The following is a 14,338-nucleotide window of genomic DNA, read 5'->3' on the forward strand; positions in this document are numbered from 1 at the left end:
ACTTCAAGGCCTTGTTTTCAGTACAAGTGCTGCAGTACAGATAAGATTTCCAACAAAGCTCTCTGAGAGCAGAGAGAGATTTCTTCTAAAAGTACATATTTTCCTGGCCAAGGTGGCCTGCCCACAATCTCCACCAAAAATATCAAGGGTTTACTGCCCAGTTCGGCCCAGTTCTGTGACTAATGAGGCGGGGGGCCCACAGACCCACACCCTGGGAAAGGGGAAGGGAGAAAAGGGGAAAGGGTAGGCAGATGGGCCTAAAAACAAAACAGCGGCAGCGATCTGAGGAGGAAAGCTAATTTACTAAATAGGATATCGGAATGCAAGATAACACAATATAATAAATGTAATTGGAATTGAAGCTAATAAATCAAATAAAATGAGAGAAAGTGTTAAAAACCAAAAGCCTTACTCTAATGCCGAAGATGAGACAGCTATGGAGCACACACTGCAGATGTGCTGAAAGGGATAATGGGGACATCTCGTGACCTGTTTTATCTTTCCCTCTGAATGCAAAACAGAAACAGAACAGTGAACTCCTTCACTCTGGGATATGTAGTTCTTCTTCTCTTCTGAGACAGGTATACCCGGAGCTGTCAACGATGCATGGAACCGAAGCATTAACTCTTAACTCCCAGTGCACTACATGATGTTATGATGTGGGATACCGATAACAAAAATCATAAAACCATGACAGCCCATGTATGTGCCCATTGTTAATTTTGTATCTCAACGGTGCTTGACAAAAATGATTTCTTGAACACATGCTATAGCAACGAAAGTCAAACCAGCAGAAGAGAGCAATGAGCTTTTCTTCACATCCACTCTGCAACAGGATTATGACCTGCAGTTCTTCTAGTGCCCCATTAATTCCAGGAGGTGACATACTATTAAATGTTCTTATCACATTCCAGAAGTTTATTTTGCAAATATTTCATGAGCCATAAATGGAACAGCTGTTCCCTCACGGCACCATTAATAGCACAGATCCTCTTCGTCATGACGCTCGTTCCCTGCAGTGCTATAGGACTGCCTCCGCTCTGCCCGTCTCCTGTGTTAGAGATGAGATGAGAATCATCACAGAATCATAGAGATGTGCTGCTGCTCCTCCAAGCACAATTTTACACTCTGCTTTTTATCTCAGTCACAAAGCAGCAGCAGAATAATGATCTGGGCAGGTCTACTGTGAGAGAAGACAGGATGCATCACGGCCCGTGGATCTTGCCCAAACGTTATGTCCTTGATGTGTCTGGTTCACAATGCAGATGAGTCTTAGGGACTGATGTGGAGCACAGAGGCAGAGGCATCTTCTTAGCAGGGGAACAATCTCAGAGTCACAGATTCATTAAGGTTGAAGAGACCTCTAATGTGCCCGATCGTCAGTCCATCCCCACCATGCCCACAGTGCCACATATCTACATTCCTTGAACACCTCCAGGGATGGTATCCTCCACCACCTCCCTGGGCAGCCTGTTCTAATACCTCACCACTCTTTTATAGAATAATTTTTTCCTAATATCCAACCTGAACCTCTCCCAGTGCAACTTAAGGCCATTACTTCTGATTGCATCACTGTTACCCACGAGAAGAGGCTGACCCCCATCTCACCACAACCTTCTTTCAGGTCATTGTAGAGAGCAATAAAGTCTCTGAGCCTCCTCTTCTCCAGACTGAACAATCCTCGTTCCCTCAGCCACTCCCCATAAGACTTGTGCTACACACCCTTCACAGCTCTGTTGCCCTTCTCTGGACACACTCCAGGGACTTGGGGTCTTACTTGTAGTGAGGGGTCCAAAACTGAACACAACACTCGAGGTGCGGCCTCACCAAAGCTGAGTACAGGGGGACGATCAGAAGGTCTGGGGGCAAAGCTGAGCTCCCACCTCTTCCTGCTCATCTGAGGCTTCATCAAGACGAGGAGCAGCAGAGACACAGACCTGACAAATTGATGGGTTGGTGAATCCTGTCCTGTTTTCTTTTTTAACTGGAGCTTAGCTAAAGTTTCATCAAGCTTGCAAATGAGGATTTGCCCCTAGCCATAGGGAAGATAAAGGTCAAGTGTGGCAAGCCATGCTTTTTCCTAAAAATGATGCTAAAAATGAGCTGATATTGCCAACTGATGCTATGTAGTGAAGACCTCCTGCCAAGGAAATTGGTGTCACAGCTGGGCTGTCACATCAGTCCTAAATGCTTATCTCATGATACAAAGAGCTTGCCTCCTGCACCACATTTATGCTAAGCCTGGTGGGACTTAGGTCATGTAATGCAACACGTCTACTCCTTCACTTGCTATATCACGTGCAATCCAGTAAACTGAGATGGGAATCTAAAATTTCTGGATAAAGCACAAGAAAAATTGTATAACAATTGTACATTAGTGAATCTGGCAGAATTGATGAATGCCAAGGGACTTTTTGATGTCAGAAGGACAAATTTAATTCCCCATGGAGACAGGACTCAGCGGATGGCAGGTACCCCAGGGATGCTTTCAGGGCAGGTGCTGGGGATGCTGCAGGCAGATGGCTGCACTCTTTGTCCGCATCATGCACTCTCACTTCGCTGGGGTCATCGGGGAGTTCCACCTCTCCCAGTTAGTAATTACCTTCCACCGATGATCTATCTGCACAGGCATCCTGACCTGCCCCAAGCCACCATTCTCCTCATATATGGTGAGAGACGTGCACAAACCGGAACAATTGTGGGATGCATCCTGGCAAAGTGAAAGAATGGTGAGATGTGTGGTCAATTTTGCCTATGGGATCTCTTCTACCAATGGGAAGCAGGATGCCTGGTATGGGTGACCTGCTTATACCAGTATCAGGTGGGAGTGGGCCACTCTGAGCCCTCTGCCAAGCACAGATCCTGCTGCTGCCAGACAGTCTGCAAAGAGTGCATAGCCCATGGAGAAACAAGTGGGAGACATGCTCTGGGAATATTACAGAGTCCCTCCTGTGTACAGGCAGCACACTGAATTGGTGAGCCTGGAAACCCAGGGCTTCCCCTTAGAGAACAGTGCAGCTGCTCACAGCTGCAGGGTTATGCTTGTGGCCTGATCCATGGAAAGGAGGGCTGACAGCTGCTTTGTTAGCATCCAGGTAGTATGTTAGTGGTTGCCTAACCAAGCCCTGCGTAAAGCATTTCAGAAAGGAACAAATGGTAACGTGTCAGTAGAGAGTGTGATCCTTCCAAGGAAGTTATGCTAGCTAAAGAGGCAGTGCATGTCCTCACTTCTCCCCTAGCCATACCATGCTGCAGTCTGTAGGCACAAGCGTAGGTGTCTGTATATTGCTCACTCGCTGCTCTCTGCCTGCAGTCGTATACCCTCAGGTAACACAGCCTCCATCTGCTCATGCTGAGATGTGTTAATTGATTTTGTAGAAAGCAGAAATTGGATTTAACTGATCATCGGTGAGGCATGAGGTGTGATTGCTAAGACAAGAAGGGAACAAGGAATATTTGTTACAAATGAGAGAGGAATCTTCACCTTAGTCTTGTAGCTTGTGAGTGTTAAGACTTTGCTCCCTGTGCATTACTGGCCAGTAGTCCTGTTAAAAATCATTGTTCACTCCTAACACTTGTCTTGCAATGAGTCCAAACAAACATATGTCTAGCAAAGCAGATGGGAGGGTAACCCCTGAATGGCTAATTATATCAGATGTGGGTTTTGGCCAAGCAAGAGGAAAGAAGGACTGGGGGAGCCCAGACTGGGAGAGGTTGCTGTTTTGGGCTGCTTCACAATTCGGCCTTTCATAACTTTGTTTCTGGTTCAGATCCTGATGTGCCTCAAGTTCAGCTGCATTAGTGATAGCTGGGAGCAGGTCTGGGTCCTGGGCGGGAGGGGGTTTCTGGTTGTCTGTGTCTGACTTTCCTTTTATTCCATAATAGCACCGTGCACCAAGAAGGAATAACAATTTATTTTCACTAGGGATGTACCAAACTCAGGTCTGCATGGTTCTAGGCCAAGTTTTGTTTCAGTTTTGATTCTACTTGCTCAGGGTAAGTGATTGATCTGGTTAGAAAATCATTAGAGACCTCTTGACTCTCTCTGGTTGTGTATAAATGCTTCAAAGATGGAAGGCTGTGTCAGTGCTGAGCGGGGATCTGCTCCTGCCCTCCCACCCCGCTGTGTCACTACAGCCCCTATGGGTGTTGTTCGTCCCAAAGAACACAAACAAGGCCACCACATGCTCAGGGATCAGTCCTGCCCTGGTTAAAATCTGTTGCTAGATTCCTCTTGAACCCAAGGAAAGAGAGAAGGCTGAGATCCTCCATGGGCTCATTAACACCAAGCACACCTGGATAGGAAGGAAAACTGATTAAGACTTGACTACTTTAATTAAGAACATGTTTGCTATTGTATTTCATACTTTTCTCAGGAATCAACCACTTACTCTTGGGTTGCTATGGTTACTTAATACTATTATGCAAACCCAACTCAGCCTATTGCTGGAATGCTGATTGTTGGCAATTTGAAAAATAAATACCACAAATGCTGCATTAATCATGCCAGAGCTCCTCCAACTGCCTCAAAACCATGAAAACAATACTGCTTGTACTGAGGGTTGTCTCCCACTTGGTTTTGGCTCACAGAATAGAATGTTTTGAGATGAGCATCATGGCTTTTCTCACTGGAGTGAGGCTAATTTATACTGGTATTGTATTGGGATCAAAAAATAAAAATGTGAATATCAGCATCTCCCTGCAGAGGATTTTTCTGAGTGTGGTGGGCCAGCAAAGGCATATTTTAGCTACCGTTCAGTATCACTTTATCTACTCTTTACACTAGCAGAGCACACTTACACTTGTAAAACAAGGCTAACAGCCCTGTTGGCCTGCCTTGTCCCAAGTATCTCCTGAAGAATTGGGAGTTATTGTATACAGCATTCAGAAACTCAAACTGCTGTAAGAAACTGCCTAATCAGTGACTGCTGAAGCACACTGACACCGGGGCTCATGCTATGAAGCATTTATGGAGATAAATTTCCTTTTTTTTGTTTTGTTTTGTTTTGTTTTGTTTTGCTTTGTTTTGTATTGTTTAAATTCAACAGTAGTTCTGGTTCAGCTTAATTTGATTGCCTCTTCACCATTCAGAATCTGGACCCGGAGCTCATTCCTGCACATCCCATCTGCAGACTCCTGTGCCTACTTGCAGTGACTGTAGGCTGAAAATATGCTGCTTCCACCTCTGAGCTTTATAATTCCAGAAGCAGGATTGGTGCTTCCTATCTGGTATTTTTTCCCCTTTATGGGACTCAGGCGATGGTCTCAACTTGCTTGCTCTGTTCATATGCGTCTCTGAGTGTTCCTAGGGGAGACTGTGGTTTCTTTTCCATGTTCTCAGGTTTGGACTCATGGCAGGTGAGATAAACTGCCTACTACTAGCTAGATACTTCCTGAAGGTCTACTAGCTATAGGAATGATGTCTCACCATGGTGCTGTTCCCTTCCCTTCCCTTCCCTTCCCTTCCCTTCCCTTCCCTTCCCTTCCCTTCCCTTCCCTTCCCTTCCCTTCCCTTCCCTTCCCTTCCCTTCCCTTCCCTTTTTTTCTATGTAGTCAAACCTCACTGATATGTTGAAGAATTCACTGTTGGTGTCTGTGAAGTGGTGAGAGTAGGAGGAAATGAAAGCTCATGCTAACAGGTAGAGCATCACACAGAATTTGATCCTTACTTGTCTGCCCAAAAATATTTGAGGCCCCAGTTTGGCTAGAACTTTGCCTGAATTTCAGAGTTTTTGCTTTGCTGGGCTCAGGGATGTCTAGATGAGGACTCAGGTTTCTCAGGAGCACACAGAGGGAGTCTCCCAATCTACACAGACACTGCAGGCTGAAGGTAGCAGGGTGTGTTGGCACAACAGCAGATGGGCACCTAGTAACTACAGGCAAACCTTCCTCGCAGGGACTATTTACAGGCTGCTGTATAAATGACTCCAGAGATTTAAGAACTCACATGACAGCTGTATGGGATGGAGCTGAAAGATTTTCACACAGCAGTGGTGCTGATATGGTTGTTCATGGAGATAAAGATTGTATTTCTGTGTGGTGCTGGCACATACTTTATTAAAGAATCACGTCATGTAGGAGAACTAAATCAGGGCACACAGACACCTCGCTGAGTCAGGGTGAGGGGACAGCCTGGGGGATGTCGGCAGCACCTCATGTCCTGCTCGGAAAGGAGTTTTAATCACCCCTCTGTCACAGAGACAAACACCTTGATGTGCTTTCACAGCTCCCAGGATGCAGCCAGCAGGCCCCAGGCTCACAGCCTTCCTCACTGCCTGAGTGTCCTGCCCTGTGCCAGGGACATAGAGCCATAGAATGGCCTAGGCTGGGGGGGACCTTAAAGATCATCTAGTTCCAACCCTCTGCTGCTGGATAAGGCAGCTCAGGGCCTCACACAACTTGGCCTTGAGCACCTTCAGGGATGGGGCATCCACAGCTTCTCTGGAAATGGTTGGGATGGCTGAGCCCAGTGCTAGAAGCTTTCACCACATTGATAGCAATAAAGGTGTCAATCAGTCTTGATGTAGGATCACTGTGCAGTTTTACTCAAAGTGTTTCTTTAATGCTGTCCCTTAAACAAGCATGAGGTGTAGAGAAGATCTTTACTTTATCGGGGTATCAAGCATGGCAGACTCTCATATTCATTTTGAGGAGCACCATGGTGTAAAGCGCAGAGCCCATTGACCAGAACAGATGTCTATTAACCTCCAAGAGGTCTCAGTGAAGACCAAATCTAAAAGATCTTGGCTACCAACCCCTATGGATGTTTGCAAAGCCCCAGGCTGTGTAGGGGGAGCAGGTCAGGAAAGACTGACATTTAGGTGTCCTCAGGGTCATCCTTCCCCCTCCCTGCACTATAGACCTCCAACCTGTATACTATAATCACTGCAACAAGGAAAACCTGCTGAGTTTTTCAGCCTAACCACCCTTCTGCCAAAACTTATCAGTTTCCTCTCTGCTGGGCACATGAAGCTCATCTGGCCTTCAAAGCTTGTGTACAGAAAGCTGCTCTCCTCTGCCTGTGCCCTGATCCTGCTCCACCACCTGTAAGCAGATCCCAGTTCAGAAAACAAGACGGATCACATTTCTCATTTCTATGCATTCTCCTTCGACAGCAGCTTCTACAGTCAATCCCTCTCACGTATTTCTCTGCTACATTACAAATTGTTTTTGTCTGAACAAATGCGGAGCTGATTTTCTCTTTGCTCCTATAGCACCTTGCATTTGTGGGTGGGAGTCTGCCAGTTCAAACATACCTTCTGGAGACTGCATCTGTTGCAGTAAGAAATTTTGTTGATGTGGCAAAGGCCGGAGCAACTCTGCCCTGAAGATGTTGCTGGCATGGGGACCTGCAGCCCCAGGGTTCATCCTGCACCCGCCTTCCCCAGCTGCAGTGCTGCCTAGCAGCATGTTTTAAGCTTTAACACTAGGAAGAGTGTGGCTGCAGTAATCTATATTGCTGAGACCTTGACTCTGGCTGCTGACATAAGCTTTACAGAAGGTTAAGCCCCAAAGCCTCTCCATAGCTTCAGCCAGTCCTGGCTGGACAGGGGACTGCTGTGAGAGCGAGTCTCAGAGCACAGCCCTTAATCCCCTGGCAGCTTTCAGTTATCTTCTAGGAGAATTCATTACTGCAAGGTCTGGTGGTAAGCATCGCAGGGCAAGTTGCTTTTTAACGCTTTACTTTAGAGCCCTGTGAAAGACAAATGCTGTGTCCCAGAACACAAATCTGTTCAGAACAAGTGAGATATAAAATACAAACATTTTGGCTAAGCTTTCTGCATTATTTAACCTCTGATATCCAACCTCTTAAATTCTGTTCTCTGTCCTGAGTGCCCTTGAGATAACTGTGTACTGCTACTGAGGGTGAACCGATGTTTCCTTCACTCATGACCCGACGTTTGGGGAAGTTTGAAGACAGACAGATATTAAAGACAGAAACTGTGGTCTCCCTCTCCTTCCTCCTTCTTGCCGTCCCTCATGTTTGTGGTGTCATATAAGGAATTTGAGGTTGTCTCCTTTCCCCATTGCACTCAGGGCTGCATGCAGTCTTCTCTGGGACAGAATCGCTGACCTGGGCTACCTGTGCTGCCCTGAGGGATTGTATTCTGGGTCACAGCACTGCAGATTTTGTCCAGCTGGAAACTCTGGATAAAAATAACTGAGGAGTGTTTTCTGTCTCAGGAATGAATGTGAAAAGAAGCCTAGAAATAACAAAGCTAAAAATGAAAATGATAAGCCTAATAAAATATAATAACAGGTCTAAAAATATATGAAATCTGACAGAGTACAAGGATCTGGCAACAATTATAAATGTTTATGGGACTTGTGGCCCACACTTCGACTATATAGCAATCTTCTCTAATGCATTTTTTTTTCTTATTATCCTGGATTTTCTGCTCATATTCATCTCACATAACTGTGGAGACACAACAGCTAAAAACTTCCCAGAGCACTGTAAATATCTATTTTATGCGAAATAAATTGCCCTCTAGAGTACTGTTTCTCCCCTCTGACTGCAGTGTGATATTTCAGCTTAGAAGAGGTGAATCCCACTCACCAGGCAAAAAATAGTGATACTTTTCTGCTGTGTTCCCACTGAGGATCAGCCTTGCTAGCAAGTCAACGTGAAGTGAAGCTCAATGTGAATGAATGAAAGTGAATGCATAGTGATGAAATTTGGAAGTTTTATGAACATTTTCAGTGTTTTTTAGAAGGACAAGAGCAGTGAGCAACAAACATTAGCAATATGGGGGCAACTCTACTCTACATGTCCAAAATATAAACAGTGAAGGTCCTCACAGTACTGCCATCTCATTCTGGAGATGCTGCTGCCCCTGTGGCTTTGCCTTGCAGATAGTGCAGTGCTTTGCACACCTGCACCGAGGAAGAAGAGAACTGGATCCAGATCTACCTCTCACCTGCACCTATCACTATAGCAATTGGCAGCCCTATTTACTTCACTTTGGAGAAGTGGCACCAGTGACATCTGAGGAGTAGTTCAAAACCTCTAGCTTGATGGAGAGGTTGAGATAGGTGCAAGTGTAGGTGGGATCTCTGGGCAGGGACATGGTATGCAGTTGGCTTAGGCAGATGTAAAGTTCTATTCTTCTCCTTGAGGAAGGAGCTCAACACTGCCAACACATTTAGCTTTTAAATATAAGGCTAAAAGTCTTAATGCAAAGAGGAGGCTAAACCCACTTGTGTCTAAGCAAACTGAGTTCTCTCTGCAGCCCCAGGTACCTGGCTCACAAAGAATGAGCATTTCAGAATTGCTTTGGCAAGTCACTTACTGTGTGTACAAATAGAGCATGCTGCTGCAAACTTACCTTCATACAGAGTAAGGGATCAGTGTTTTAAGTGGGTCTTCTAAGAAGATACGATTACATTAGAAAGTAAGTGACGATTTAAAAATGAACTCATTATTAGCAGATTAGAATATATATCTACTCTGATTATGTAAGAATGGCTTCAAAAGATTATGTGCTGCTTGATTATTAGGCCAGAAAGAACTTGAGATAGTCACAGTGACTTTAAATATAGACTGGAGCCTTAAGTTTGAGTATGTGAGGTATGAGGAGGCAGCTTTGGCATAGGGCATGTGAAAGCTGAGAACACCCAGATCTGTCAGAAAAAGAAGAAAAAATAAAAGTGCTAACAAGAAAAACGTTCAGCACAACATTTAAACCTCTGGGGTAACATTTAAAGTAGATCCATTGAGTCCATTTTCCTCTTTTCCTTCTTTCCATTTTCGTCATTGGTATTACATCCCTTGGCTGAATAAATCGTCCTTTGGAGACACAGTCTTTAAAGCCTTTGGAGTCTTATTTTCATAAACATTAGGGATATGATGTGGGAGATGGTTCAGAAATTTCTGCCTCTGTCAACTGCAGACTCTAATCCAGGGCATACTGGAGGCAGACATTCCAGGCACTGGTTGGGTTGGCAGTCAATGTACAGGCATGGTCCATAGCTCAGGTGTGTTTATTGGCAACTTCTGTTCAGTTATATGTCTTTGTGAAAACAAATCTGTGTCTGTAGAGAAAAAGGAAGGGTATGCAGGAGTTAGGGTGTTCACTGGCAGTGCTGGTTAATGATACTGGGGGGTTGGTTCCCTGCTTCCAAGAAGGGAAGCTTTTCTAGCTGTCGTGGGCAAAGTCCAAAAGGAAGGAGTTGTGCTGGGGGAGCATTTGGGGAAGAGAAGGATTTAAGGGAGGATCATGGTGGCTGTACCTCTTGTTGCCCTCAGTCTGGGGGGAGAATTTTGAATCTGGATTTCCCAAATCCCCTGTAAGTATGGGACTCCAGCAAAAGGAGGTCATTGGCTTTGCCCAAGTTTTCCCTGAGAAGTCAGGCATTGGTTAAGCCTTTGCTCCCTCCTTTGTATCATTTAGCAGAGGACACCACCCACTGATGTTGGCTTTCATGACCCTGGAGGGCAGGAGAAAGACAGCCAAGCCAACAAAAGGGAAGACTTCTGTGGTCCACCCCCTGCCCCCGGTGATCACTAGGGGTGCTATTTATGGAGCTCACCCAGCAAGCCCAGCCAGCCCCTGTCCGCCTCCCTGGTAACCTGCAGCTATTTGTTGTGGTTTGTTTTCCCTTGGGCTGGTTTCCGCCAGCCGGGCTCCCTCACTGGGCACAGCAGTGACATCTGAGAGTGCCAGAGGATGGATGAACCCGGGGAGGAGGTGTCACAGCCTGCCCCAATATGCTTGAGGGTGAATGTACCAAAGACATGAGAATCAGCTGATAACCTTCATCCTGCGTGCCGGGTGCTGGCATTGATGGTGGGGGCCTGATCTGTGGCCAACTTAGCACACTTTGGCATGACCAGGACCCTCCTGCTCGGTGACATCAGACATTGGTCCCTCTGTGGAGATACTCGAGCAAAAGCTCCAAGTGCCCAGCCAAGGGGCAGTACAAAGTCAGCTCCCAGCTCAGCCTAGCTCACCCTGCTGAGATGTATTGGTTTAAAGGAAACAAACAGCCATTTCCTGCCATTTCCTTTCATTCGTGTCTATAACAGGTTCTAGCTGTGCCGTGGGCAAAGTTAAGGTTAAGGGTTAAGCTACCTAGGCTGCAGAGCAGAGTGCTTTCTGGGAGAAGACACTGCAGGACTGCAGAACCATTTCTATGCATGTGCTGGCATGGGAACATTGATAGCAACATGGAAAACTGTTGAGGGAAGAGCATGCAGGTAGACTGGAGCTCTTCAATACAAAGGGTGATGCTTTCCAAACCTCCTAATCTCAGAGTTTTCTACCCAGAAAATGCTCCTGGATTTTGTAAGGTTGTGTTTAAACGCAAAAAAAATATTTTGTTCCTCTTCACATTCTTTTAAACACATATGAACATGAGACCATAAGGATGGCATAGAGTCATATGCAGGAGACCAACAGCCGTGCTGTACTGAAGAAGTTAACTGTGCAGCAGCTGGAAATGATCTTCATAGCTGCTGAAATCAGCACACGAGCTTCTTCACATGGCTCTTCCTTGCCTTTTCTTTTCTCCACGCTGTGTGAGGAGCCCCCCAGGGGCCACAAGAAATGCCCTGTAAGATCCCATTGCCTCCCCAACAGCCTGCAGCCCTGCTCCCAGCACAGCATGCTGTGAGGAGAGCTGAAGTGAGTAAACCAGCCCACAGACCCCGCAGCTTAAGCAGCCTTAACCAAGCCCTGCAGCCCAGCTTAGCCCTTTTAAAATATTTTGGGGGTGATGTCAGCACCTGAGCTGCCAACACACTTGTTGCTCTCCTCCCTCAGACTACTTCAGTTCCCACAGCGGGACGGGGCACCAGACCGAGTGGGAGATAGGCAGAAGTTGAGAGAGAAATTGTATCTGCAGTGCCCCAGAGCCCCAGAGGCAGAACCACTGGGCTCCATTCACCTTCATAAGGTAAAAAAAAAAAACTTGGCTTACTTATTAGGTCAGATTTTCTCTTGCCCAGGGATACGGGAGGCTGGAAGAACAGCTTGGGAATGGAGGAATTTGTGAACTGCATGCAGTAGGCTTTTAATATTTAATCTGCAAACTCAAGCGGTTTCTATTTAAACCTTCTGCCTTCATTCTGGTATGGTCCCAGGGCTTCTCCTCCTTGCACCATAGGTACGACAGCCCAATCTAGATTCTCTTCTCTTTGAAGATTTTGGTTGCATGCTGAAATTCTTTGTTTGTCTGAGCTTATGCCTCATTTGTCTAAAGGGTTTATTTTATTTACATGGCATTCCTGGTAAAGCATCCTCATTTCTCTGTACGAACTTATGAACATGAAAAATTCAAAACTTGCTGTGATAAAGTAAATAAAAGCAATAAGCATCAGAAGAGCTTTTGAATATAACTTGAATGGGATTTCTATAGACCTGAAGAGGCTTGAAAGTGCAGGGAAGTCAGAAGTTGCTTGTGAAAATCCCATTTCATCCATGGGATTAACTCACAATGTTTATGAAGCTCTTCAGAAAGGAAAACGCCTCACCTTAAGTTCTCCTTGCACTTGTAGTGGTACAAGCAATTCATTGCTTTCTCCTTTAACTTTTACAGGAGAAGTTGAAATTCATTTTTTTGCAGCTGTAGTATTTCTGTGCAAAATTTTATTTGCAACAAAGATTATTTAAGGAATGCTGGCTAAGTGTCTGGGATAAAGATCCAGGGGATTTTTCAGCTTTATTAGCTTTAACAAATCCTGGAGTTGTATTAGCTTTTCGTTACAGGAGAATGCATTGCAACTCTTTTCTTTAAATTATGAAATAGGCAAACAAACATCAGAGCCTAGAGAATGCTGAACAGAAGCGTGTTTGTAGTGTACGTCAACTCGAAGTAACACACGGGATGGGGCTTTATTTATTTGGAATGCTGGCACAAAGCAGAGCAGAATTCCAGGGACTGCTCCCCCTTGGGAGAAGTGCTTTGGGGTGACGCTGAGATCGTTTCTTGTCAAATGCTGGCAATCCAAGAAGGCGATAAGCTGCTCGAGATGGCCGCTGCTTTGTAGCACCCGCGGTGCTGACTAACTTCTAGGCTCAAAAACCAACATTTATTCGTGCTGATATAGATAGCTCTGCCGGACTTGCCTTCCCGTATCTGTTCCTCACGTATTTTCCTTTTTCCTTACAAGAGCCTGTGACCTGAAGGCTGAGCTCAAGGACGCTCCCTGCTGAGCCCCTGCTGGCTCCCCCTTGCTCTGCCCGCTGACCTCTGCTCGCCCCGAACGTCCCCCAGAATGGAGCGATCCACACAAGAACTTTTCCTCAACTTCATGATTGTCCTCATCACTGTGCTGCTCATGTGGCTCCTGGTGAAGTCCTATCAGGAGTAAAGGACGGTCAGATACTCTCAGAGCTGGTCTGGGTCTCTGTGGGCAGACACCAGTAACACCACCACACGTCTCTGTTAGGAGCTTTTGGTCAATTCGGGATGCCGTGATCTTTTTTACTCTCTAGTCTCTGTTGCCCGTGTTCATGTTTGTAATGGGTCTGTGATGGTGTAATTATTTTATTCTGCACTGATCCAGCTGTAAAATGCAAGATCCTTAGGAAATGTCCTATGTGGCTGTAAGTTCTGTGCCCCTCTGCCCACGCGCCTGCTTCTTTGGTGGCAGGGCAGGGTATAACCCCTGCAGCATGCAGTGGGTCTGTCTGCGAGCCAGCATAAAAGGCACAGACTTGCTTAGCAGAAAGAAATGTGAAACCGCTGCTTTCGCTTGATTTTGTTTCACCTCAATAAAGAACATGTAAAACCGTTCTTTGTAGCTTTTCTGACTGCTGTTTACTGGAAGACCCACTGATAGCTGCAGCATGGTGCGTCACACAGCTCTGGTGGTTTGCTTGCCTCTCTCACATGGATTTTTATTTGCACTTTATAAAAAATTGCTGTATGGTGACAGTTGTGATCCTGCAAGTCAGCTGATGCTCACCCACACAGGATGAGCTGATTCCATCAACTTTTATGTCCAGTGTGACTTATGCCACCTGTGCTGTGGAGGAGGACTTCAAAGAGAACCTCTATCTCATAGATAATTGCATTTTCTGAAGCTGGATTTTGAATGAGGATTCCCAGAGTCCTATTTAGGACTGAGCTGTGCTCGTTGGAGCTGTGCCTGTGGAGAGGAGCTGATGCTGTGCTGCAAGGGAGTGGAGCTAGATGATATTTAAGGTCCCTTCCAACTCAGGCCGTTCTATGATTCTGTGAACTTTGTAGGTCTCTTCCATCTGGACTACTCTACTCCACTCTACTCTACGCTGTGCTATTCTGTTCTAAAAAGCACAGCTTTCCACAAGAAGGCAGCTGTAAGGGTGCCATGCTGCTGGCACAGGATCCTGTATGAGGTGGGAAAAACTAT

General features: G+C 45.9%; 1 protein-coding gene across 2 annotated transcripts; it reads left to right on the top strand.

The window, feature by feature from the left end:
* The first annotated feature begins 11,790 nt into the window (after positions 1 to 11,790).
* SLN (sarcolipin) lies at positions 11,791 to 13,740 on the top strand. Of its 2 annotated transcripts, none has more exons than XM_025145964.3 (2): positions 11,791 to 12,108; positions 13,115 to 13,740. In XM_025145964.3, exon 2 carries the CDS (start codon positions 13,220 to 13,222, stop codon positions 13,313 to 13,315), a length of 96 nt encoding a protein of 31 aa, XP_025001732.1. In that variant the 5' UTR covers positions 11,791 to 12,108; positions 13,115 to 13,219; the 3' UTR covers positions 13,316 to 13,740. The 2 variants fall into 2 exon arrangements, with proteins under 2 accessions (XP_025001732.1, NP_001289116.1); NM_001302187.2 differs by having other exon boundaries at positions 11,791 to 11,898.
* The last annotated feature ends 598 nt before the right edge of the window (positions 13,741 to 14,338 follow it).

This window comes from Gallus gallus, chromosome 1 (assembly GCF_016699485.2).
Source record: "Gallus gallus isolate bGalGal1 chromosome 1, bGalGal1.mat.broiler.GRCg7b, whole genome shotgun sequence".
Lineage (NCBI taxonomy): Eukaryota > Metazoa > Chordata > Aves > Galliformes > Phasianidae > Gallus > Gallus gallus.